This window comes from Garra rufa, chromosome 25 (assembly GCF_049309525.1).
Source record: "Garra rufa chromosome 25, GarRuf1.0, whole genome shotgun sequence".
NCBI classification, from domain to species: Eukaryota; Metazoa; Chordata; class Actinopteri; order Cypriniformes; family Cyprinidae; genus Garra; species Garra rufa.
In genome coordinates, this window is record NC_133385.1 from 2413000 (window position 1) to 2438427 (window position 25428).

General features: G+C 29.6%; 1 protein-coding gene across 1 annotated transcript in view; it reads right to left on the bottom strand.

Annotated features, from left to right (window-relative positions):
* The window catches only part of LOC141301015 (A disintegrin and metalloproteinase with thrombospondin motifs 20), a 144329-nt gene that overhangs the window by 21030 nt on the left and 97871 nt on the right, over positions 1 to 25428 (bottom strand). Inside the window, exons 24-30 of the mRNA XM_073831270.1 lie at positions 24308 to 24472; positions 24108 to 24227; positions 22950 to 23054; positions 22636 to 22800; positions 20788 to 21048; positions 13885 to 14046; positions 11950 to 12126 (exon numbers count right to left, since the gene is read on the bottom strand). Of these exons, the coding sequence (XP_073687371.1) occupies positions 11950 to 12126; positions 13885 to 14046; positions 20788 to 21048; positions 22636 to 22800; positions 22950 to 23054; positions 24108 to 24227; positions 24308 to 24472 (1155 nt within the window). The remainder of the gene's footprint in view (positions 1 to 11949; positions 12127 to 13884; positions 14047 to 20787; positions 21049 to 22635; positions 22801 to 22949; positions 23055 to 24107; positions 24228 to 24307; positions 24473 to 25428) is intronic.

The window sequence follows — 25428 nt, forward strand, 5'->3', positions numbered from 1 at the left end:
AGATTCTCAGCGGTCAACAGATGAACATCATTTACAGGGTTATACTTGAATAAAACTCAAACTACAACTTTTCATTATTTAAAATAAAAAAATGTTAACTGAAATTAATTTTTATATATATATATATATTTTTTTTTTTTACTTTTCTCATTTTAGTCTAACTTGATGAAATATTAAAAACTTAATTTTAACACTTAAAAATCACTAAAACTGACAAAAATGTAATTAAACAAATTTAAATGAAAAAGGCAAATATATAAAATATTAATTAATATTTTATAATATTAAATAATAATAATAATATTAATTAAAACTATAAAAGTATCTCAATGATAATAAATTAATGACAATGGCCATGTCTTTATTTAAACACCAATATCTTTGACAAAGGCTATTTCTGTGGATAAGTCAGAGTAGTAGAAATTAAAATATTATATAATCTAAAACTGTATTAGTAAATGTTGTGTATTACTAATTGTTTTATTACTTATTCAAGTTTATTTAACCTAAAATGTTATTATTTATTAAATGTATTTCATCTAAAAGTGTTTAAATATTTTAAGGCACTAAATAATTTATTATTTATGTATTATTGCATCTAAAATTGTACTGAAATAAGAATCAAGTATATATGTGTATATATATATATATATATATATATATATATATATATATATATATATATATATATATATAAACTACTAAAAATGACAAAACACAACAAAATTACTAAAACTTTAACTAAAATTAAAATGTTTAAATATATACATAAACATGATTCAGAATATTTATAAAAAATATAATAGTATCTCAATGATAGTAAAATAATGCTTATTTAACACCAAAATCGACAGCAAAGGCTAATTCTAGATATAGTTAAAAGGAAAATTTTATTTAGTCTAAAAATGTATTACTAAATATTCTGTAACTAAATATTTTATTACTTATTCAATTTTATTCAATCTAAAATTTTATTATTTATTCAATGTATTACATCTACAATTTTCAAAAAATATTAAATTACTTAAATATTATTACATCTAAAGCCGAAGTATATAGAGTATATAGTTATATATATATATATATATATATATATATATAAAACATGCTAATTATATATATATATATATATATATAAATAATTGTATTACTTATTAAATTTCACAAGTTTTATTAAATATATATATGTATGTATATAGTTATATATATATATATATATATATATATATATATATATAAAACATGCTAATTATATATATATATATAAATAATTGTATTACTTATTAAATTTCACAAGTTTTATTAAATATATATATGTATGTATATAGTTATATATATATATATATATATATATATATATATATATATATAAAACATGCTAATTATATATATATATATATATAAATAATTGTATTACTTATTAAATTTCACAAGTTTTATTAAATATATATATATATATATATATATATATATATATATATATATATATATATATATATATATATATATTATTACCTAAAATTAATGTGGAAAAGGAAAATATAATAGAAATATCCTTAAAATTACAAACTGATTCAAAATATCAATAAAAACTATAATAGTATCTCAATGATAATAAAATAACAATTGTCATTTATTTATGTATTATTATTTTTACATATATTCACCTATATATAATTTTATTACTTATTATATTTTATTATATTTAAAATATTTTATTGCATAAAAATCTACACAATTAATTAATATTTCTTTTCTTACAACAGTATAAAATATTAGATCAATTATATAAGCTATTTAAGTTTGATAAATGATAGAACATCTACAATTTATAAAGGAAAAGTCTTTCTAAAAAAAAAAGGCCATTAATGAATTTCTTTTGCATAATGAAAGAACAATATTATGAAGGATTTGCAGCATTCTCCAATCTAAATTATACATGTATAAATCAATGTTTTTCCACCAACTAGGATGTTTTAGATCAGAATTTGGAATTAAACAATTCAGCTCTTGTTTATAATCAAATCACAACATTATAAAGATTCACGACTCAGATTTGTTTGAATTAAACCACTTGATCATGGTGAATGAATGTAAACGGCACAAGGACATAAATCCGCTAACATTCAACATTAAACACAAGAACTGAATCGGTTTGAACATGACTTCATCTGTCTTTTGCTGGACTCAAACTCATGGATGTTTGTCGTTTCTAAACGGCGAGAGTGAAACCCGAAGACGCTTTTAAGCGCAATCCGAAACCCCGGTTTTCCTGCGATGATTACGAGGCTGTTCTTGGGTTTTTCAGTCCTATAAACACAGTTTCAGCTCTCAGATGAAGGACTCTGGCCAGCTCTGATTAATATCAGCCAATGTTGCTGTAAAAGCCGAACGCATTACAGCCCAGCCATTAGCCAAATGATTTCCAGCTGCTCTGGGGACTTCACTATATAAACCCTAAAGAAAACAGCAGAAAACGCACAAGACGCAAGGCCTTTTCTGCCACTTAACTGGACTTCATAAAGCACATCCAACACTTTAATGTCTCTGGCTGCAAATTTGAGACAAAATGTGTCTAAGATGTCTACAGATTGATGCATATCTATTAAAATACTCCATTTACAACTGTTTTAACAAGCATTTTGATAATTATTTTTTATATTTTATGCAGTTTAATTGACAGACTTAAACTCATTTATGTTTTTAATCTCACATTATATTATATAAACATATTTTATAGCATATTATTAGATGGACGATGCATATATATATATTAAAATACTTCATCTAAAGTTGTTTTAAACAGCATTTTGATAATTATAATTTTTTTATTTTATGCAGTTTAATTGACAGACTTAAACTCATTTATGTTTTTAATCTTGCATTATATTATTTAAACATATTTTATAGCATATTATTACATGGACGATGCATATATATTAAAATACTTCATCTAAAACGGTTTTAAACAGCATTTTACATTATTAGCATTATTTTTTTTTGTTATTTAATGCAGTTTTATTGACAGACTTAAACTTAATTATGCTTTTAAGCTTGCATTTTATATAATTAAATGTGGAATATTATATAACATTGCATGATTGATGCATGTCTATTAAAATACTCAATAAAAGAAATGTTTTAAATAGCATTTAGATCTTTTTTTGTTAATTTTATGCAGCTTTATTGACAGACCGATACTGAATTAAACTTTGAAGCTTGAATTATTTAATAGAAATATATATTTTATGTCTTTAAGTGTAAATTATAGCATAATATTACATGGCCGATGCATATTTATTAAAATTCTTCATCTAAAACTATTTTAAACAGGATTTTATTATTTATTTTTTTGTTATTTTATGCAGTTTTACTGACAGACTTACACTCAATTATGTTTTTAAGCGTGCATTATATTATATTAAATCAATAATTTATATATTAAATTGTGAAAAATTGCATAATATTACATGGCCGATGCATATATATTGAAATACTCCATCTAAATCTATTTTAAACGGCATTTTGCTATTTTTTATTTTTATTTTAAGCATTTTTATTGACAGACTTTAACTCAATTATGATTTTAAGCTTGTGTTATATTATATAAATATATATTTTATATATTAAAATATGAACTTTGTGAAATATTATATAACATTGCATGACTGATGCATATGTATTAAAACACTCAATCTAAAATAGCATTTTAATCATTTTTTGCTATTTTATGCATTTTTCTTGACAAACTTACACTCAATTATGATTTTAAGTGTGAATATTATTATATTAAATAAATAATTTATTAAAATGTGAAATATTGCATATCACATGAGCGATGTATCTATATTAAAACACTTCATCTGAAACAGTTTTAAATTGCATTTTAGTATTTTTTTTGTTATTTTATGTAGTTTTTTTGACAGACTTAAACTCAATTATGTTTTTAAGATTGCATTATATTATATAAACATATATTTTATAGCATAATATTACATGGACGATGCATATCTATTAAAATTCTCCATCTAAAACTGTTTTAAACAACATTTTAATATTTTCTTTTTTATTTTATGCAATTTTATTGACAGACTTAAACTCAATAATGTTTTTAAGCTTGCATTATATTATAAAAAAAAAAATTATATATTAAAATGTGAAATATTACATAATATTACATGACCGATGCATATATATTAAAATACTTAACAAAAAAATGCTGTTTAAAACAGTTTTAGATTAAGTATTTTAATATATATGCATTGGTCAAGTAATATTATGTAATATTTCACATTTTAATATATAATTTTTTTTTTATAATATAATGCAAGCTTAAAAACATTATTGAGTTTAAGTCTGTCAATAAAACTGCATAAAATAACAAAAAAATGCTGTTTAAAACAGTTTTAGATTATTTTATGCAGTTTTTTGACATACTTAAACTCAGTTATGCTTTTAAGCTTGCATTATATTATATAAATATATACTCCATAATACTACATTGCTGAAGCATACATATTGAAATCCTTCGTCAATTTTAAACAGCATTTTGATCATTTTTTCATAATTTTATGCAGCTGTATTAATTAAAAGTCCTGATTTGAATTATGTCTGTAAGTTTGTATTATAAATTGTATAAAAATATAAAATGTGAAATATTGCATAATATTGCATGATGCATATCTACTAAAATACATATAAAATAATTTCAAACTGCATTCTGGTAAATATTTTTTATTTATATGCAGCTTTATTGTGTTTATAATAATTAGAGATTTGATTTATGCCTTTAAGTTTGAATTATGTATTATATATATATATATATATATATGAAACATTACATCACATTGATGCAGATCTACTAACGTACATCATCTAAAGCTATTTTAAACATCATTTTGATAATTATTTTATAATTTTATCCAGCTTTGAATTCTGCTCTTGTAGAAATAAGCATGCATTATATATTAGATAAACATATAGTTGCATGATTAATGCATATCTGCTAAAATGCATCATTTAAACTGCATTTTGATGATATACATATATGATAATATACATATACAGGGAGTGCAGAATTATTAGGCAAGTTGATATTATTGTCATATTTTTTTCCCAAGCACATTTGAATAATTCCAAACCACATCAATCTTAATAACTACTATTCATTTTGTATTTAATTATTTATAATTGATATATAATTGTCCATGAAGGCTGGAAGTGAAAAAATCCTTATTTTCAGGTGTGCAGAATTATTAGGCACATTTTCTTTTACAGATAAAATGAGCCAAAAAAGAGATTTACCTCAGACTGAAAAGTCAAAAACTATTAAATGCCCATGAGAAGGATGCAATACTAATACAATACTGCAATTTGCAAAGTTAAGGCATGACCACCGGACAGAAAAACGCTTGTTGCATCTGCATTGTCAGAAAAAACAGGTGGAGGAGAAAAGATGCATGTTAATTGCAAAAAAAGTAAGAATTAATGTTAAGAATCAGATATGAAACCATCAGGAACCATTTAGTCTCCAGCGCCACCGTTTTCCAGAACTGCAACCTACCTTGAGTCTCCAGAAGTGCAATGTGTCAGGTTCTCAGAGACTTTGCTTGGGCAAAAAATCCTAAAAAATGACCCTCAATTAATAAGAATAACATTCTGAAGTATTGTCAAATACATAGAGATGGTTTTTTTCTAGGCTTTATAGACAGATGAGTTGAGAGTGACTCTTGAAGGACCAGCACCACATCCTCTTGTAGCACTAATAATTCTGCACACATAATTCTGCACACCTGAAAATAAGGATTTTTTCACTTCCAGCCTTCATGGACAATTATATATCAATTATAAATAATTAAATACAAAATGAATAGTAGTTATTAAGATTGATGTGGTTTGGAATTATTCAAATGTGCTTGGGAAAAAAATATGACAAGAATATCAACTTGCCTAATAATTCTGCACTCCCTGTATAATCATTTTTATCATTTTAAATAAGGTAAATAAGTGATTAGTAGATTAAGTTGATTTCAAGTTGATTAAAAATGGCTTATTATTCACCTTTTTAATGTGATTAACACATTAAGAATTACAGCAGTTCCCCCATATTATTGATACACATATTAACCAAAGAAATTACACATAAAAACCCCTTCAGATGTGGCTAAAAGCCCAACAGACTAAGAAAACAACACAAACGTTCACAACCTTTATGAATTTTAATCATTTTTACAGTGTGAAATAGCTCTGGAACAAACTGAGTGGGACGTTCAGTTGAACAAATTTATGAGAAAAAAAACAAAATCATACAAAATCAAACAAGACATTTGCATATAAAATCTGCAGCACCGAATCTCCTGCTGTAAACAAATAAATAAAACAACAGAAAAAAAAATCCTTCTATGAGCAATGGCCAGCCAAACATATGAGATAAAAGAGGTATTTGTGTTCTGCAACTGAAAAAAACTAAAGAATAATGTAATGCATTTGTATAAAACTCATCCAGATGGGAATCAACGGGTTGTGGTTTGTAAATGTATTGTGGTAGTCGATAAAATAAGAGCTAAAATGCTCTCAAGGTTTAGTTTGCAGAAACCGACTGCAACCTTAACGATAATGACGCAAATGAATACAAAAATAATGTTCTAACAGGTTAAAACGCAGCGCTACATTAGACAAACAATGAAGTAGATAGTAATTAGTGATTGAATCCTAATGAGCACCAAATCTCAGTGTTGATACCGGCACAAACGTACAGCTACTTCACAACAGATCACTAGTTTAACCCTCATAACGCATTTGGACATGGAAGAGATACGGAAATATTTCTCAAAAATGCATGGTTTATAATAAGGGGATGAAACTTTGCAAATACTTTAAAATCTCTTTGTTTTTTTTTACCATTATTTTGAAAGAGATATAACATGTTGTGTGTTCGGGTCATTTTTGACCCGGGTGTGTACTGACGACCATCAAGTGTCAAAAATATTTAGCAATGACGTTATATTGTTTCAAAAACAACCTTTGTATCTAAATTTCAAATTTTGTTAATAAATTCAATTAATCGATTCAAAATAAAAGTTTATGTTTACATACTATATGTGTGTGTACTGTGTATATTTATTATGTACACATAAATATTTGTATGTAAATACTTGTATATAATTTAATTTACATTATATATATAAAATAAATATTTTACATATAAATGTAACATGTTTTAATATATACATGTGTGTGTATTTAAATATACATAATTAATATACACAGTACACACACATATAGTATGCAAACAAACTTTTATTTTCAATTTGTTCAATTAATTCATCAATTTAGCCTTTCTTTTGTATCTAAATTTCGTATTTCATTCATAAACATGAATACAAGTGTCTATTGACAAATCATTTCAGGATGAAAAAAAAATCACTTTTTATAATCAGAAAGTGTTTTTGCAATTAAAACTAGAGCTTTGAAACGATTAGTCACGATTAATCGATTCAGAATAAAAGTTTTTGTTTATAATTTATATAATGTTATGTAGAGAATGTGTATATATATATATATATATATATATATATTACATATAAATCTAACACATTGTGTAAAATATATAGATTAATCATGACTAATCGTTTTGAAGCTCTAGTACGGAGAACCATTAAGTGTCCAAAATACTTGGCTAAAAACTTTTATGTTGTCAAAAAATTATATTTAGCCTTTCTATGTATCTAAATTTAGAATTTTGTTAATAAACATGATTATAAACGTCTACTGATGAACCAATTCAGGATGAAAAAAAAAATCACTTTTTTAATCAGAAAGTGTTTTTGCAATTAAACCTAGAGATGTGAAATGATTAGTCGCGATTAATCGATTCAGAATAAAAGTTTTTGTTTATAATTTATATTATGTTATGTAGAGAATTTATTTATATATATATATATATGTGTGTGTGTGTGTGTGTGTGTGTGTGTGTGTGTGTGTGTGTGTATATATATATATATATATATATATATATATATATATATAAATTCTCTACATGACATAATATAAATTATAAACAAAAACTTGTATTCTGAATCGATTAATCGCGACTAATCGTTTTGCAGCTCTAGTACGGAGAACCATTAAGTGTCCAAAATACTTAGCTAAAAACGTTTATTTTGTCAAAAAATTATATTTAGCCTTTCTAAGCATCTAAATTTAGAATTTTGTTAATAAACATGAATATAAACGTCTACTGATGAACCAATTCAGGATGAAAAAAAAATCACTTTTTTAATCAGAAAGTGATTTTGCAATTAAAACTAGAGCTGCAAAACGATTAGTCGCGATTAATTGATTCAAAATAAACATTTATGCTTATATAATAGATATATACAAAATACACAGATATAGTATGTAAACTTTTGTTTTATTTAGTTTGAAATCCTTTTGAGTAATATTTATGTTGTTTTGTTAGAAATAAAAGCGTACGTTAAATAAAATCAGGCTGTTTTTGAGCAACCATGAGTTATACGTCCATTCACACTGGTAATTCTCAGATTATATATTCTTATAAATTTTCTACATTGACATATTCAAATAAAATTTCTCATTAAGATTTAAAATATATATATATATATATATATATATATATATAATTTTTTTTTTTTTTTTTGGTGTGGTTCATCTGCAATTTGAAACGTTTACTCAAAAAAAAGTTTCATAAAATAACAGCACACAGACACTGAATGCGTTATGAGGGTTAGACGAGGCTGAAATCTTTGGTTGCCTGATTTAATTACATTTCCGCTTTGTTGCATTTTGCAAGTGCATTTTGAGACAAAGACTGAACGATGAGGTATTTCTTTCATTTGTCATTTATCAAGTTTTCCTGGAGTGTTTCAGTCCACGTCGAAGTATTGCAATCGTTTGTCAAACTAACTAAAGTCTGGTTATTTATACTCAGATATGTTTATTTGCGTAAAAACTAATTTCACATCACGATTAAAATAAAAACACTAACAAAAATTATTTTCCTCTGTACAAGTCGCCGTCACGAGCACCAGTTTGAAATATTAAATAATATAGATATAAGACCAATTGATGCTTTTAAAAATACTCATTCTGTACAAAGATACAAATATAATATACAATAAGTGGCTGCTGGGTAATTGTCATAATAATAATAATAATTAAAATATTAAACTCTTATACACAAATATACACTTGTGTTTTTAGATTACAGCTCAAACTCGAGTACAAAAAAAAATTGCACAAATGATTTCTCTGTTTTCAACGACACTGTGTGAAATCTGCCTGAAGATTCACCCCAAAAACTGTTTTATTTGTATTTTTTAATCTTAATTTCCAGGTCAAATATCAACGTTTCTTAAATCATGTATTTAATTGAGACACAAAATGACTAAAGATATTAAGTCTTACTTTACATCAAACTGCAACAAAATTAAACTAGATCAAAAAGTTTAAAGCAGCTGTAAAAACTTAAAGTTTGGACATTTAGATGGAGAGATTAGATGATTAGCATGTTGTTAGCATGATTAGCATGTAATTCGAATGTTGCTTATCATATTACTAGCATGTTGTTAACACGATTAGCAAGTTACTAGCATAATTTTAGCATGATGAACATGTTAATCAAGTTATTAACATGATTTGCATGTTGTTATCATCTTACTAGCACGATTAACATGTTGCTTAGCATGTTTTAAGCATGATTAGCATGTTGCTAGCATGATCAACATGAAGTTTATGTTTGCTAGAATGTTCCTGTCATGATTAACATGATATTAGCATGTTGTAAACATGATTAGCAAGTTCATAACATGATTTTAACAATCAAGTTCCTAGCATGATTAGCATGTTACTAACATGATTAACATGTACTTGGTATGCTGCTAATCATGTTTCCAGTAAGCATGCTGCTAACATAATTAACATGAAGTTAACATGTTGCTAGAATGTTCTTAGCATGATTAACATTTCACTAGCATGTTGTTAACACGATTAACATGTTGTTAGCATGAAGTTAGCATTTTGTTAGAATGTTCTTAGCTCGATTAACGCTACTAACATGTTGTTAGCATGATTATCATGAAGTTAGCATTTTGTTAGAATGTTCTTAGCTCGATTAACGCTACTAGCATGTTGTTAACATGATTAGCATGAAGTTACCATTTTGCTACAATGTTCTTAGCTCGATTAACGCTACTAGCATGTTGTTAGCATGATTAGCATGTTGCTAGAATGTTCTTAGCATGCTACTAGCATGTTGTTTACATGGTTAACATGTTGCTAGCATGATTAGCATGAAGTTAGCATGTTGCTAGACTGTTCTTAGCTCGATTAACGCTACTAGCATGTTGTTCGCAAGATTAGCATGAAGTTAACATGTTGCTAGAATGTTCTTAGCTCGATTAACGCTACTAGCATGTTGTTAGCATGATTAGCATGAAGTTAGCATTTTGTTAGAATGTTCTTAGCTCGATTAACGCTACTAGCATGTTGTTAGCATGATTAGCATGAAGTTAGCATTTTGTTAGAATGTTCTTAGCTCGATTAACGCTACTAGCATGTTGTTAGCATGATTAGCATGAAGTTAGCATTTTGCTAGAATGTTCTTAGCTCGATTAACGCTACTAGCATGTTGTTAGCATGATTAGCATGACGTTAGCATGTTGCTAGAATGTTCTTAGCTCGATTAACGCTACTAGCATGTTGCTAGCATGATTAGCATGAAGTTAGCATGTTACTAGAATGTTCTTAGCTCGATTAACGCTACTAGCATGTTGCTAGCATGATTAGCATGAAGTTAGCATGTTGCTAGAATGTTCTTAGCTCGATTAACGCTACTAGCATGTTGTTAGCATGATTAGCATGAAGTTAGCAATGTTACTAGAATGTTCTTAGCTCGATTAACGCTACTAGCATGTTGTTAGTATGATTAGCATGAAGTTAGCATTTTGCTAGAATGTTCTTAGCTCGATTAACGCTACTAGCATGTTGTTAGCATGATTAGCATGACGTTAGCATGTTGCTAGAATGTTCTTAGCTCGATTAACGCTACTAGCATGTTGCTAGCATGATTAGCATGAAGTTAGCATGTTACTAGAATGTTCTTAGCTCGATTAACGCTACTAGCATGTTGCTAGCATGATTAGCATGAAGTTAGCATGTTGCTAGAATGTTCTTAGCTCGATTAACGCTACTAGCATGTTGTTAGCATGATTAGCATGAAGTTAGCAATGTTACTAGAATGTTCTTAGCTCGATTAACGCTACTAGCATGTTGTTAGTATGATTAGCATGAAGTTAGCATTTTGCTAGAATGTTCTTAGCTCGATTAACGCTACTAGCATGTTGTTAGCATGATTAGCATGACGTTAGCATGTTGCTAGAATGTTCTTAGCTCGATTAACGCTACTATCATGTTGTTAGCATGATTAGCATGAAGTTAGCATGTTGTTAGAATGTTCTTAGCTCGATTAACGCTACTAGCATGTTGTTAGCATGATTAGCATGAAGTTAGCATGTTGCTAGAATGTTCTTAGCTCGATGAACGCTACTAGCATGTATTAGAATGATTAGCATGATTATCTTTCTCAAGTCAACCTAATGAGTTTTCGCTTAAAATGAGAACAACTATCTGCAATCATTTCTGACATTTGTTCTTGTTTAAAGCAAAAAGTCACTTCATTTTAATGCATTTTTCTTAGAAAACAAAACTTAGTACCTAAAGTGGTTTTGCTGCTCTTGATTTAAGAAAGGTTAGGTGTTTGACCTGGAAAACGAGACTCTGAGGAAGAGCATGACTTTGACTTGGATTCTAAACTAAACAGTAACCCGCTGCGGCTGGCGTCAGTGAGAGATGAGTGTGTTCAGAAGTGGAGAGCGTCTGATGGACGTGAGACAGACAGACACAGACAGACAGAGTTGCTATCTATCGTACCGGCTTCCATGGTCGTCTGTGCCAGGAAGCGGCGCCGGGACAGGGCTGTCCGTTGCACTGCTCCACATGGGCCGGTTTGTCCAGCACCTCACAGTTGTGCTCGTTCAACCTCTGTCCGTTCCGGCGCTGACAGACCACCAACCGCGTGCGCTGACCGCCGCCACACGACCGTGTGCACTACAGGACAGACACACAGAGACACGGACAGCGTCAAACCCTGCTTTCTGTGAGACTTCAGCAGAAAATGAAGGCACAAGAGACTGATTCCAGTACAGTTTGACATTAACATGTTGCTAAGATTAATTATATTTCATATTTAGAATGTTCTCTTGATGAACACTTTGGATTATGAAATAATACAATAACATTTATTAATTAATAAACAATAAAAAAGATTATATATATATATATATATATATATTATAATAAAATCATGTATTATTATTTTATTATTATTTATTATTACTCAACATAATTAAAAATAATAAGAGTCTTTTTAGTACTGAATTAATATTTAATATTTATAATCAATATTTCTCTTGACTTTTGTCACATTTGTAAATCATAAAATAATACACAATTATTGAAATATTAAATAAAAAATAATAATTAAAAACCATTATTAAGCAAATATTTTTAAAATAATTATTAGTAAATTAATATAATTTATAAATATGATATATAAAAACATTAATAGAATACTATTTATTAATAGTCCTGAATTAATAAAACATAATTTTTATAATCAATACTTGAAAATACTCTTGACTTGTTGAGCATTATTTTAATAATTTTATAAATAGTATTTAAAAATACTATAATAATAATAATAATAATAATAATAATTACTATATATAAAATAATTATTTAAAACATATAAATAAGTATAATACATAAAGTAAAAATAAAAATGTTTATAAAAATATTAATAGCCCATATGGAGATTTATTTTAGTAATGAATAAATAATTTTAAAGTGAATAAGTGATATTAAATAATTTATTTTTAATATTTATTATCAATGTCTCTTGACTTGTTAAACATTGTAGAATATTAAAAAAAAACAGTTATCTTGATAATGAATAAAATTATATTAATTAAATTAATATATTATTAAACACACAATTATTTTAATAATTTTAAAAATAGTATTTAAAAAATATTAATATTATACATAAAAACACATAAAATAATTATTTAAAACATACAATAAATACAATACATACAGTAAAAATAAAAATGTTAATAAAATATAAATTAATTGGTATTTTTTGATTTGGTAATGAACAGATCATTTAAAACATATTAATGAATTAAAATATATATATATATTTTACATTTATAATCAATATGTCTCTTGACTTCTAAAACGTGGAATAAAAAAATCCAGTTGTTTTAATGAACAAAATTATATTAATTAAAATAAATTATAATTGTATTATTAAATACAACATTATTTTAATAATTTAAATTTTTTTTTTTTAATATATTAATATAATAATACTTATTATTATTACATAAAATAATTATTTAAAACATATAAAATAAATTGAATTCATACAGTAAAAATAATGTTAATAAAAATATTAATAGCTCATATTGAGATTTTTTATTAATTAAAATAAATTATTATTTTATTATTACAAACTATTTAAAATTAATAATTCATAAAGATTACATAATAATATAGTATGGATATTATAATGAATAATAATTATTAAAATTATTAAAATAATTAAATAAAATTCTAAGGACCTAGAGGCCCCCTAGAATTGTTCCCAATTTTCACCCCACTATTTTAACAGCATTTTAATGAAGTTCAAAAGATGCTGATTGTAATTATAATGTTAAGTATGCTTTCATTAAATTACATTACCACGTTAAAAGAACATTCTATGACTTTGAAGCACTATATTTAAGCGCTGGTGTGTCTGACCTCTCCCCAGATGCCGTAGTTCCAGTGTGGACAGGGTCCGGAGTCGCAGCTCTTTGATTCGTCGGGTTTGACTCTCTCATCACAGTGACTGGTGCTGCGTCCATCTACGTCCTGACAGACCACGACCCGCCGCTGGAACCCGCCTTCACACGTGCTGGAGCACTGAACACAAACACACACATCTCAGCACCTCATATTTCACTACGAAATCAAACACATTGGAAACTATGTAAATCTGCCTTTGGGGATCAATAAAGTTCATCGAATCAAATCCTATATATTGCATAAAGAAAATGAAGCCTCATTATACATTCAAAATATTTGTTATTTTATAAAACAGTCATACATTTTTTTTATTTTGACATATTTTTCCCCTAAAACTATATTTTATATGTGACCCTGGAGCACAAAACCAGTCTTAAGTCGCTGGGGTATATTTGTAGCAATAGCCAAAAATACATTGCATGGGTCAAAATTATTGATTTTTCTTTTATGCCAAAAATCATTAGGAAATTAAGTAAAGATCATGTTCCATTAAGATTTTTTGTAAAATTCCTACTATAAAAATATCAAAATGTAATTTTTGATTAGTAATATGCATTGTTAAGAACTTAATTTGGACAACTTTAAAGGTGATTTTCTCAGTCTTTAGATTTTTTTGCACCCTCAGATTCCTGATTTTCAAATAGTTGTATCTCGGCCAAATATTGTCCTATCATAACAAACCATATATCAATAGAAAGCTTATTTATTGAGCTTTCATATGTTGTAAACATCTCAGTTTTGTAAAATTTTACCTTATGACTGGTTTTGTGGTCCAGGGTCACATATGATCAGGAACCTCTCATTAATGAGTGAATGTAAATTTTTATGTCTCAAAAAGTTTAGAATTGTTTTACAATTTTAATTTACACATGAACTACACCAAACAAACTATGATGCAAAATAACTATATATTTTTTACAACATTGACGAAAATTTTTATTTGAATGTAACATTGCATTAAATTTATAAAAACATATAATCTGAGAATTACCTCTATTAACCCCTCTATTAATGGAATTGAATCAAATTTCTTTGAATTTATAACTCATGATTGTTCAAGAACAGCCCAAATTATGTTTATTTATAACAAAACAACTAAATAAACAAAATAAAACTAAACTTTCACTTTCAGATGAATAAAGTGATGAATTGTTCGTGCTGTAGCGGTTTATCAATAGACGTACAGTACATATTCATATTTATCAACAATATTTTCTCAAAAGTGTGTAAGATATGGAGAAAATGCTAAATATATTTCACTAAAGTTTTTAGACACAAATATAACTTCACTGATATACATTTTGACACTTTGACACTCATACATACCCGGGTCAAAAATGACCCGAACACAAAACATGTTATATCTCTTAAAAAAATAATTGCTAAAAAAAGAAAAAAAAAGAAAAAAGAAATTATGCACATTTGAAGGGTGTTAAAGCATTTGCAAAGTTTCAATTCCTTACTAAAAGCTATGCATTTAAAAAAAACTGTGTATTTCTTCTAGGTCAAAACATACCCAGAAGATGAAATTATGTCAATGCCAGTTCAACACATTTCATCTTTAAAGTTAGTTTATTAATTAACTAAACTATTAAAAATAATAATAATAAAGATGAAATATAGAAAAAAAGGCTAAATATATTTCATTTCAAATATATAACATCACTTATATTTTTGACACCTAATTATTTCATACATATCCGGGTCAAAAATGACCCGAACACAAAATGTTATATCTCTTAAAAAATAATTGTAAAAAATCTGAAAAAAAAAAAAAAAAATGATGCATATTTAGAGGGTCTTAAAGCATTTGCAAAGTTTTTTGCATTGTGCAATTATTTCAATGGCAATTCAACACATTTCACCTTTAATTCTCATTATAGAATGAAAAACCACATTGCATCAGTGACTGAGTAATGTATTATAATGAAGCTGTATCTTTAAATGTACAGTACTATAAACCTGTTGAGTCATCACTTCTCAAGAATTTAGAAATTCTTTGACATTTCAAATTACACATTAACTACACCAAACAAACTATGATGCAAAACTACTATATATTTTTTACAGCATTGAGGAAAAATTGTATTTGAATATAACATTGCATTACATTTTTTAAAACCATATAATCTGAGAATTACCTCCATTAATTACCTGTATTGGAATTAATGGAATTTATAACTCATGATTGCTCAAAAACATCCCAAATTTTGTTTATTTCAACAAAACAACTTAAAAAAATAGGAAAAAACTAAAAATAGTATCTGAAAAGTTTTCAAAATAAGTTAATTTTATTTATAAACTTTGACAAATAAATAAAGTGATCAGTTTTTGCAATGGTTCATCAAGACGTACATATTCATGTTTATCAACAAAATTCAGTCCCAGAAGTGTGTGAGATGGAGAAAAGGCTAAATATATTTCACAAAAGTATTTTTAGACTCGAATATAACTACACTGATAAGCATGTTTGATACCTAATGGTTTTTCATACATACCGGGTCAAAAATGACACGAAAAAACAAAACATGTTATATCTCTTAGAAAATATTTTTTAAAAATCTGAAAAAATATTAACGATGCATATTTAAAGGGTCTTGAAGTATTTGCAAAGTTTCAATCCCTTATTAAAAACTATGCGTTTTTTTTTTATGTTATGTCAAAACAGACCTGAATGCCAATTGTTTTGCATTGTGAAATTATTTTAATGGAAATTTCACATTTCACCTTTAAAGTTAGTTTATTAGTTTATAAAACTATTAAAATAAAATAAAGATGAAAAATGGAGAAAAGGCTAAATATATTTCACAAAAGTTTTAGACACAAATATAACTTCACTAATATGTATTTTGGACACCTAATGGTATTTCAAACATACCCGGGTCAAAAATGACCCGAACACAAAACTAGTTATATCTCTTAAACAATAATTGTTAAAAATCTGAAAAAAATTAATAATGCATATTTAGAGGGTCTTAAACCATTTGCAAAGTTTCAATCCCTTACTAAAAACTATGCAGTTTAAAAAAAAAAAAAAATGTTATGTATTTCTTCTGGGTCAAAACAGACCTGAATGCAAAATTTTTTGCATTGTGAAATTATTTCAATGCCAATTTCACCTTTAAAATTAGTTTATAAGTTTATAGAACTATTAAAAATAAATGATAAAATAAGGAAATAAAATAAAACATTAAATGCAATAACTTAAACTTAAAAAAAAAAAACTTAAAAAAATGTAAAATGTTGAAATAATTTTAGTTTAAGTTGAAGTACTACATCGACAAGACATATAATACAAATCTGAAATAGAAATATTAAAAATACTGCCAAAAAGCACAGATTATTATTATTACTGTACTATGAGTCATTATTGTTCACTCAGTCGTTAAAGGGCTCTGCTCAGCTCATTTTCTCTCATATATATCGGCAGGAGGTTGACGTCACATGACTTTCTATATGAGTCTGTGTTCCTGCGGCAATATATGCTTCTTTACCGCCTGTATTCCATCGTATTATCTTCATATAATCCCACAAACCACACTAATACAGTCCTGCATGCCTCGCACACACTCTGGAACTCGTCCAATCCCAGCATGCATCAGTGCTCGCAGCAGCGGATCAAAGCTAATGGGCACATGTGCTAATGAAGGAAATTGCAGTCAGATGACAGAAAGGCTCACGATGAGCATGAAATATGAAACGTTTGACTAAAGCAAACAGATTGAGATTCTGTAAGAGGATGGACACACGCGTGTACTGCCCGCAAAACACATGTGAGACGGAAAAACAAGCTCGGTGGACATTGATATGTGGGTCAAAGATGTTAAGATGTCCACGGCAAAAGAAATTTACAATTTCTTGTCCATAGAAAGCACATTAAATGTAAGTTAAGTGGCTACTTTTAATGTTTCAAATACATTTGTGGAGAATAAAACATCAAATTTTGGTTGAACTAATGTTAGATTGTCATTCTGTGTAACAACATTTATGTAAACGTTCAAACAACATGCTTATTCTGACTTGGATGTGTTAAAATATATTAAAGAAAAAGGGAGCCTGTTAAATTTTACTGTGGTTTAAATTAGTAAAAAAATTCTTACTGATAAATGGGAAAAATCTAGGATAGTGGCAAAACTTTTTTAAAAATACGGATTACAAATAATTAGTATTTGGGGTGAAAGTAATTTGTATTTTAATACGTCATAAATTGATTTTTGTTGTAAATATGCCTGACAAGATTGTTACACTCAATGACATTTCAGTGGGTGTCTTCTGTAAACTAGAGAAAAAATGTCTGATATTTATTTTTTGCTCAGAAAAACAAAAACAAAAATGCAATTAAATTAAAGAGAAAACTTTTTTATATTTTTGGGGGGAAATTTAGTTTTTTATTTGAATAAACTTTAAAATATAATTTATTTCTGTGATGCAAAGCTGAATTTTCAACATCATTACTCCAGTCTTTAGAGTGCATCCCATGATCCTTCAGAAATAATTCTAATACACTGATTTATTACTTTTATTATCAGTGTTGGAAACAGCTGTGCTGCTTAATATTTTTTCGGAACCTGTGAAACTTTTTTAGGATTCTTTGATGAATAAAAGGTTAAAAAGTCAAAATCTTTTTTACCAATTTAAGCCTTTACTATCACTTTTTATCAATTTAACACATCCTTGCTGAATAAAAGTATTAATTTCTTACAAAGAGTGAAAGAAAGAAAAAAAATACTGACCCTAAACAAAATTACGGTTTTTTGTGTGTGTGTGTGTGTGTGTGTGTGTGTGTGTGTGTGTGTGTGTGTGTGTGTGTGTGTGTGTGTGTGTGTGTGTGTGTGTGTGTGTGTCTGTGTGTGTGTGTGTGTGTGTGTGTGTGTGTGTGTGTGTGTGTGTCTGTGTGTGTGTGTGTGTGTGTGTGTGTGTGTGTGTGTGTGTGTGTGTGTGTCTGTGTGTGTGTGTGTGTGTGTGTGTGTGTGTGTGTGTGTGTCTGTGTGTGTGTGTGTGTGTGTGTGTGTGTGTGTGTGTGTGTGTGTGTGTGTGTGTGTCTGTGTGTGTGTGTGTGTGTCTGTGTGTGTGTGTGTGTGTGTGTGTGTGTGTGTGTGTGTGTGTGTGTGTGTGTCTGTGTGTCTGTGTGTGTGTGTGTGTGTGTGTGTGTGTGTGTGTGTGTGTCTGTGTGTGTGTGTGTGTGTGTGTGTGTGTGTGTGTGTGTGTGTGTGTGTGTGTGTGTGTGTGTGTCTGTGTGTGTGTGTGTGTGTGTGTGTGTGTGTGTGTGTGTGTCTGTGTGTGTGTCTGTGTGTGTGTGTGTGTGTGTCTGTCTGTGTGTGTGTGTGTGTGTGTGTGTGTGTGTGTGTGTGTGTGTGTGTGTGTCTGTGTGTGTGTGTGTGTGTGTGTGTGTGTGTGTCTGTGTGTGTGTGTGTGTGTGTGTGTGTGTGTGTGTGTGTGTGTGTGTGTGTGTGTGTGTGTCTGTGTGTGTGTGTGTGTGTGTGTGTGTGTGTGTGTGTGTGTGTGTGTGTGTGTGTGTGTGTGTGTGTGTGTCTGTGTGTGTGTGTGTGTGTGTGTGTGTGTATGTGTGTGTGTCTGTGTGTGTGTGTGTGTGTCTGTCTGTGTGTGTGTGTGTGTGTGTGTGTGTGTGTGTGTGTGTGTGTGTGTGTGTGTGTCTGTGTGTGTGTGTGTGTGTGTGTGTGTGTGTGTGTGTCTGTGTGTGTGTGTGTGTGTGTGTGTGTGTGTGTGTGTGTGTGTGTGTGTCTGTGTGTGTGTGTGTGTGTGTGTGTGTGTGTGTGTGTGTGTGTGTGTGTGTGTCTGTGTGTGTGTGTGTGTGTGTGTGTGTGTGTGTGTGTGTGTGTGTCTGTGTGTGTGTGTGTGTGTGTGTGTGTGTGTGTGTGTCTGTGTGTGTGTGTGTGTGTGTGTGTGTGTGTGTGTGTGTGTCTGTGTGTGTGTGTGTGTGTGTGTGTGTGTGTGTGTGTGTGTGTGTGTGTCTGTGTGTGTGTGTGTGTGTGTGTGTGTGTGTGTCTGTGTGTGTGTGTGTGTGTGTGTGTGTGTGTGTCTGTGTGTGTGTGTGTGTGTGTGTGTGTGTGTGTGTGTGTGTGTGTGTGTGTGTGTGTGTGTGTGTGTGTCTGTGTGTGTGTGTGTGTGTGTGTGTGTGTGTGTGTGTGTGTGTGTCTGTGTGTGTGTGTGTGTGTGTTTAATCAAATAAACACATCCTTGATGAGCAGAAAACTCATTTTAAAAAGCATTAAAAATCTTACTGATCCTAAACTTTTAAGAGCAGTGTATATATAGGTCAAAGACGAAAAAGGGTTTAAGAATAAAAACAATTTGTGTAATACTGCTTTAAATTGTTGTTGTTTTCCAAACAAATATTAAAAATATTTCTGTTTAATTTAATGTTTAAAATGTCATTTAGTGTCAATCTTGTCAGGCACATTTACAACAAAAACGACAAATTACTTTCACCCCAAATACTAATTAGTTTTTATATTTTGCCACCATCCTAGCTTTTGTCCATTTGTCAGTAAGAATGTTTTACTAATTTAAAACAATCAAATTTAATACGCTCCCTTATTCTTTTCTATATTTTAACATGTCCAAGTCAGAATAAGCATGCTGTTTGAATGTTTACATGAATACTGTGCTACACTGAATGACAATCTAACATTATTTCAGCCGAATGTTGACATTTTATGTCTCCAAAAGACACTTTACTTACATTTAATGTGCTTTCTATGGACATAAAATCCCTTTTCTAAATGTCTTTTGATGTGGACATCTTAATGTCTTTGATTCCATTTATACAGATATTTATTTATTCATTTGTTATTTAAGTTAACATTAATGAACAGAATAGTTGGCGGTTGCACTCACGGCTCCCCAGGGTCCCGTCCTCCACTGGTTGTCTGCCGATGGGACGTTCCAGCTGTGGTGTCCGGGGTGGCTGCTGGGGTCGTGGGGGAAGTAGGGCTGGTTGTTGGGCCAGTTGTAGGAGGATTGGCAGGGGGCGGCCGCACACTCCTGCTCGGTGCTGGGACGCTCGTCCGGATGACAGAACGACTCGTCCACTTGATGATGGTAGTTCATGCACACGACCCGCCGCGTGGAGCGACCCACGCCACACGACACCGAGCACTGGATGCAAACACATGCCATAATGAGCACACAAAACCACAACACTAGACAGCAGACCACATCATGGGCTAAACTATATATGGGCTAAATATGGGTGCACATACATGCACAGCGATAACTTTCATTGGTTAGCTGACTGGTTTCAATTTCAGTCTAAACTTTTGCCCAGTATTTCTCTGATAAAACAATTTGTGCATATTCAAAACATTTTTATTGTGTACTATTTTCAGCATTTCTTCTCTTATTTACCAGCATTGTAATGGTTAAATAAATACAATTTATTTATTTATTTATTTATTAATATTATTTTACAAAACTTAAATTTCAACGAAAACAGCATTACAGAATAAAAACTGGTGGGGAATACGAAGGAAAATAAATAAATAAAATATACAATTTATTGAAAAATTGTTTTATAACGCAGGATGTATAAAACAAAATAAAATATTACTGTAAGAACTGTAATAAAGTTAGCTTATTAGTTTACAAAACTATTAAAAAATAAAATAAAATAAGGATGAAAAATAGTAGATGAAAAAAATTAACAAAAAAAAATATATATATATATACATAATTAAAATTTTAAAAATATTGCCTTGGCAACTTACTGTAATAAAGTTTGTTTATTAGTATGTTTATAAAACTATTAAAAATAAAATAAAATAAAATAATGATGAAAAATAGTAGATGATAAAATTCTAATATTATAATTTAAAATGTAAAAATATTGCCTTGGCAACTAACTGTAATAAAGTTTGTTTATTAGTTAGTTTATAAAACCATTAAAAATAAAATAAAATAAAATAAAAAATAAAATAAAATAAAGTAAAACAAAATAAAATAAAAAATATTAGATGAACTGAAACAAAGTTAGTTTAAGTTGAGGTACTAAATTGACTAAAAACATATAATACAAAAAAATACTAAATAGAAACTAAATAGAAATATTGAAAAATGCAGCCAAAAACACATAATAAATTAACTAATTATAATTCAGTATAATTAATTATTAAAATAACAATTAATTATTATGTTTTTTATTTATTTCACAAAAACAGTTTATTAGTTTGTTTAAAAAACTACTAAAAATAAAATAAAATATAAATGTAATTTGTTTTCAAAGCTTTTTTAAGTTAACTTTATAAAAAAAAATCATCATCATATATAATTAAATATATAAAATATTAATAAATAAATAAATAAATAATATTAGATGATAACTTAAAAAAAATGTTTTCAAAACATTTTGAAATAGACTGAAATAAAGTTAAAGTTGAGGTACTAAATTGACAAAAAAAAAAAAAAAAAAAAAAAATATATATATATATATATATATATATAAAATGTAATTGAAATGCCCAAAAACACACAATAAATTACAAAAAAATTTAACCAAACTTAAACCTAAAAAAGATTACACTAAAAGCTAACAGAAAACATTAATGAATACTATAACAGTAAATAAACAATACTCTTTATTGTTAAACACATACAACAGGACCAAGAGCAGGCCCTGTCTATTTGCGTAGTATATGTTTGTTATATGCAGACTATGCAGGATTGTAAAAACAAGTGTGTTTGACTCACCGGTGTCCATTCTCCTTCTCTCCACTGACCGCAGGGACTGAAACACACAGAGGAGTCTGGAGGACGAGGAAGATGAGCACAGGACGACTCTTCAGCGACTCCACCCTGAGCGTCTCTACAGCTGACGTAGCGCTCCTTCCGGCCCTCGCCGCACGACACCGAACACTGAAACACACACAACACGTAAACACACACACTCAGGACACTCGCTGGAGCTCCTCGTTTCACTAAACTATCAACTTTGTCTCCGATGATCATTAGGAGAAATAAAAACAGAGGTCAAATGAGATGATTTGATGAGAGCTGTTACTCACGCTGGTCCATGAGCCGTATCTCCACTGTGTGTGTCTCTGAGCCGGCTCTGGTCTGGGTGTGTTAAACACTGATGCTGTGCGAGGACAAGCTGACAACTCACAGTCCTAAACACACACAAGATCAGGCGGATTATTAGCAGCTACTAATATACAGTAAAGATCATGTGACACTGAAGACTGAAGCCATAATGCTGAAAATTCAGAAGAATAAACTAGATAAAAAGTTTGTCAGGACAACCTTTAAGTTGGCTTGAAAAACTCTGATCAGAAAGTGTGAAAAAGTTTAAAAGTTTTTAAAAGTTATAAAAGTTTTAGAAATTGTAGGAATTTTATGGTTTTCAGTCCAAAAAAGATTGAAGTTTAAAGTAGTTTTAAAGCTTTAATATTTTGAAGGAAATAGAGTCTGTCACACGGATGGATGGATAAATGGATAGATATAGCATGTTTTAGCATGTTGCTATAATGTTTCTAAATTATTTAACATGTTACTAGCATGTAGCTAGCCTGTTTAGAAAGTTACTAGCATGTTGCTAGCCTGTTTCTAGCACAATTAACATGTTGTTAGCATGTTTATAACATGATTTGCATGTTGTTAACATGTTTCTAACATGATTAGCATGTTGTTAGCATGCTTCTAGCATGATTAGCATGTTGTTAACATGTTTCTAGCCTAATTATCATGTTGTTAACATGTTCCTAGCATGGTTAACATGTTGTTAACATGTTTCTAGCCTAATTATCATGTTGTTAACATGTTCCTAGCATGGTTAACATATTGTTTAACATGTTAGCATGTTTCTAGCATGATTAGCATGTTGTTAGCATGTTTCTAGCATGAATAGCATGTCAACATTTCTGATGCCACTAGCATGATTCTAGTTGCTAGGCTTGGATAGATAGATAGATAGATAGATAGATAGATAGATAGATAGATAGATAGATAGATAGATAGATAGATAGATAGATAGATAGATTAGTTGGTTTTCTCAAGCCAACGTAATTACATATTCATATATATTACACAGAAAACACTTACATTAAACTTAAATAATATTTTTACAATTTTTACTTAATGATTGATCAAAAAATGCAGCTTTTGTGAACACAAGAGACTTTTTTCCTAGTGCAGATGAAGCAAGTGTTCCTGTTTTTATTCACCTGACTGTCTCGAGGTCTGGCGGCTGCATTACACTCTCTGTCGTCCACCGTCTCGCCGTAAGCTCCCGACACACACCTGACCGCACGCATCTGATAGCCCTGACCGCAGCTCACCGTGCACTAAACACACCATCAGTCACATTCAGAACACCTGATGACAACAACTGACGTGACAAAGTGACCAAATGTCTATTTCTCACCGGACTCCAGGCTCCGACCTGCCAGGACGCACATTCGGGAAGCTCACAGCTGCCCACCGCTGAGGGTTTGGTGTTTGGGTCGCAGCGCTGGTCATTCAGCTTCTCATCTCCCAGAATGCAAAGCACCTGCCGATGTCTGACGCCCTTCCCACACGTCACCAAACACTGATGTGAACAGATTTACTGTAGGTTAGTCGGGATGGGTCGGTCAGATACTACTCAAGTCTCAAAACACAGACTTTAGTCAATTCTCAGAATTGTGACTTTGTTTCTCAGAATTGCGACTTTGTTTCTCAGAATTGCGACTTTGTTTCTCAGAATTGCGACTTTGTTTCTCAGAATTGCGACTTGTTTCTCAGAATTGCGACTTTGTTTCTCAGAATTGCGACTTGTTTCTCAGAATTGCGACTTGTTTCTCAGAATTGCGACTTTGTTTCTCAGAATTGCGACTTTGTTTCTCAGAATTGCGACTTGTTTTTCAGAATTGCGACTTTGTTTCTCAGAATTGCGACTTTGTTTCTCAGAATTGCGACTTGTTTCTCAGAATTGCGACTTGTTTCTCAGAATTGCGACTTTGTTTCTCAGAATTGCGACTTGTTTCTCAGAATTGCGACTTTGTTTCTCAGAATTGCGACTTTGTTTCTCAGAATTGCGACTTGTTTTTCAGAATTGCGACTTTGTTTCTCAGAATTGCGACTTTGTTTCTCAGAATTGCGACTTGTTTCTCAGAATTGCGACTTGTTTCTCAGAATTGCGACTTGTTTCTCAGAATTGCGACTTTGTTTCTCAGAATTGCGACTTGTTTCTCAGAATTGCGACTTGTTTCTCAGAATTGCGACTTTGTTTCTCAGAATTGCGACTTGTTTCTCAGAATTGCGACTTGTTTCTCAGAATTGCGACTTGTTTCTCAGAATTGCGACTTGTTTCTCAGAATTGCGACTTTGTTTCTCAGAATTGCGACTTGTTTCTCAGAATTGCGACTTTGTTTCTCAGAATTGCGACTTGTTTCTCAGAATTGCGACTTTGTTTCTCAGAATTGCGACTTTGTTTCTCAGAATTGCGACTTGTTTCTCAGAATTGCGACTTGTTTCTCAGAATTGCGACTTTGTTTTTTAGAATTG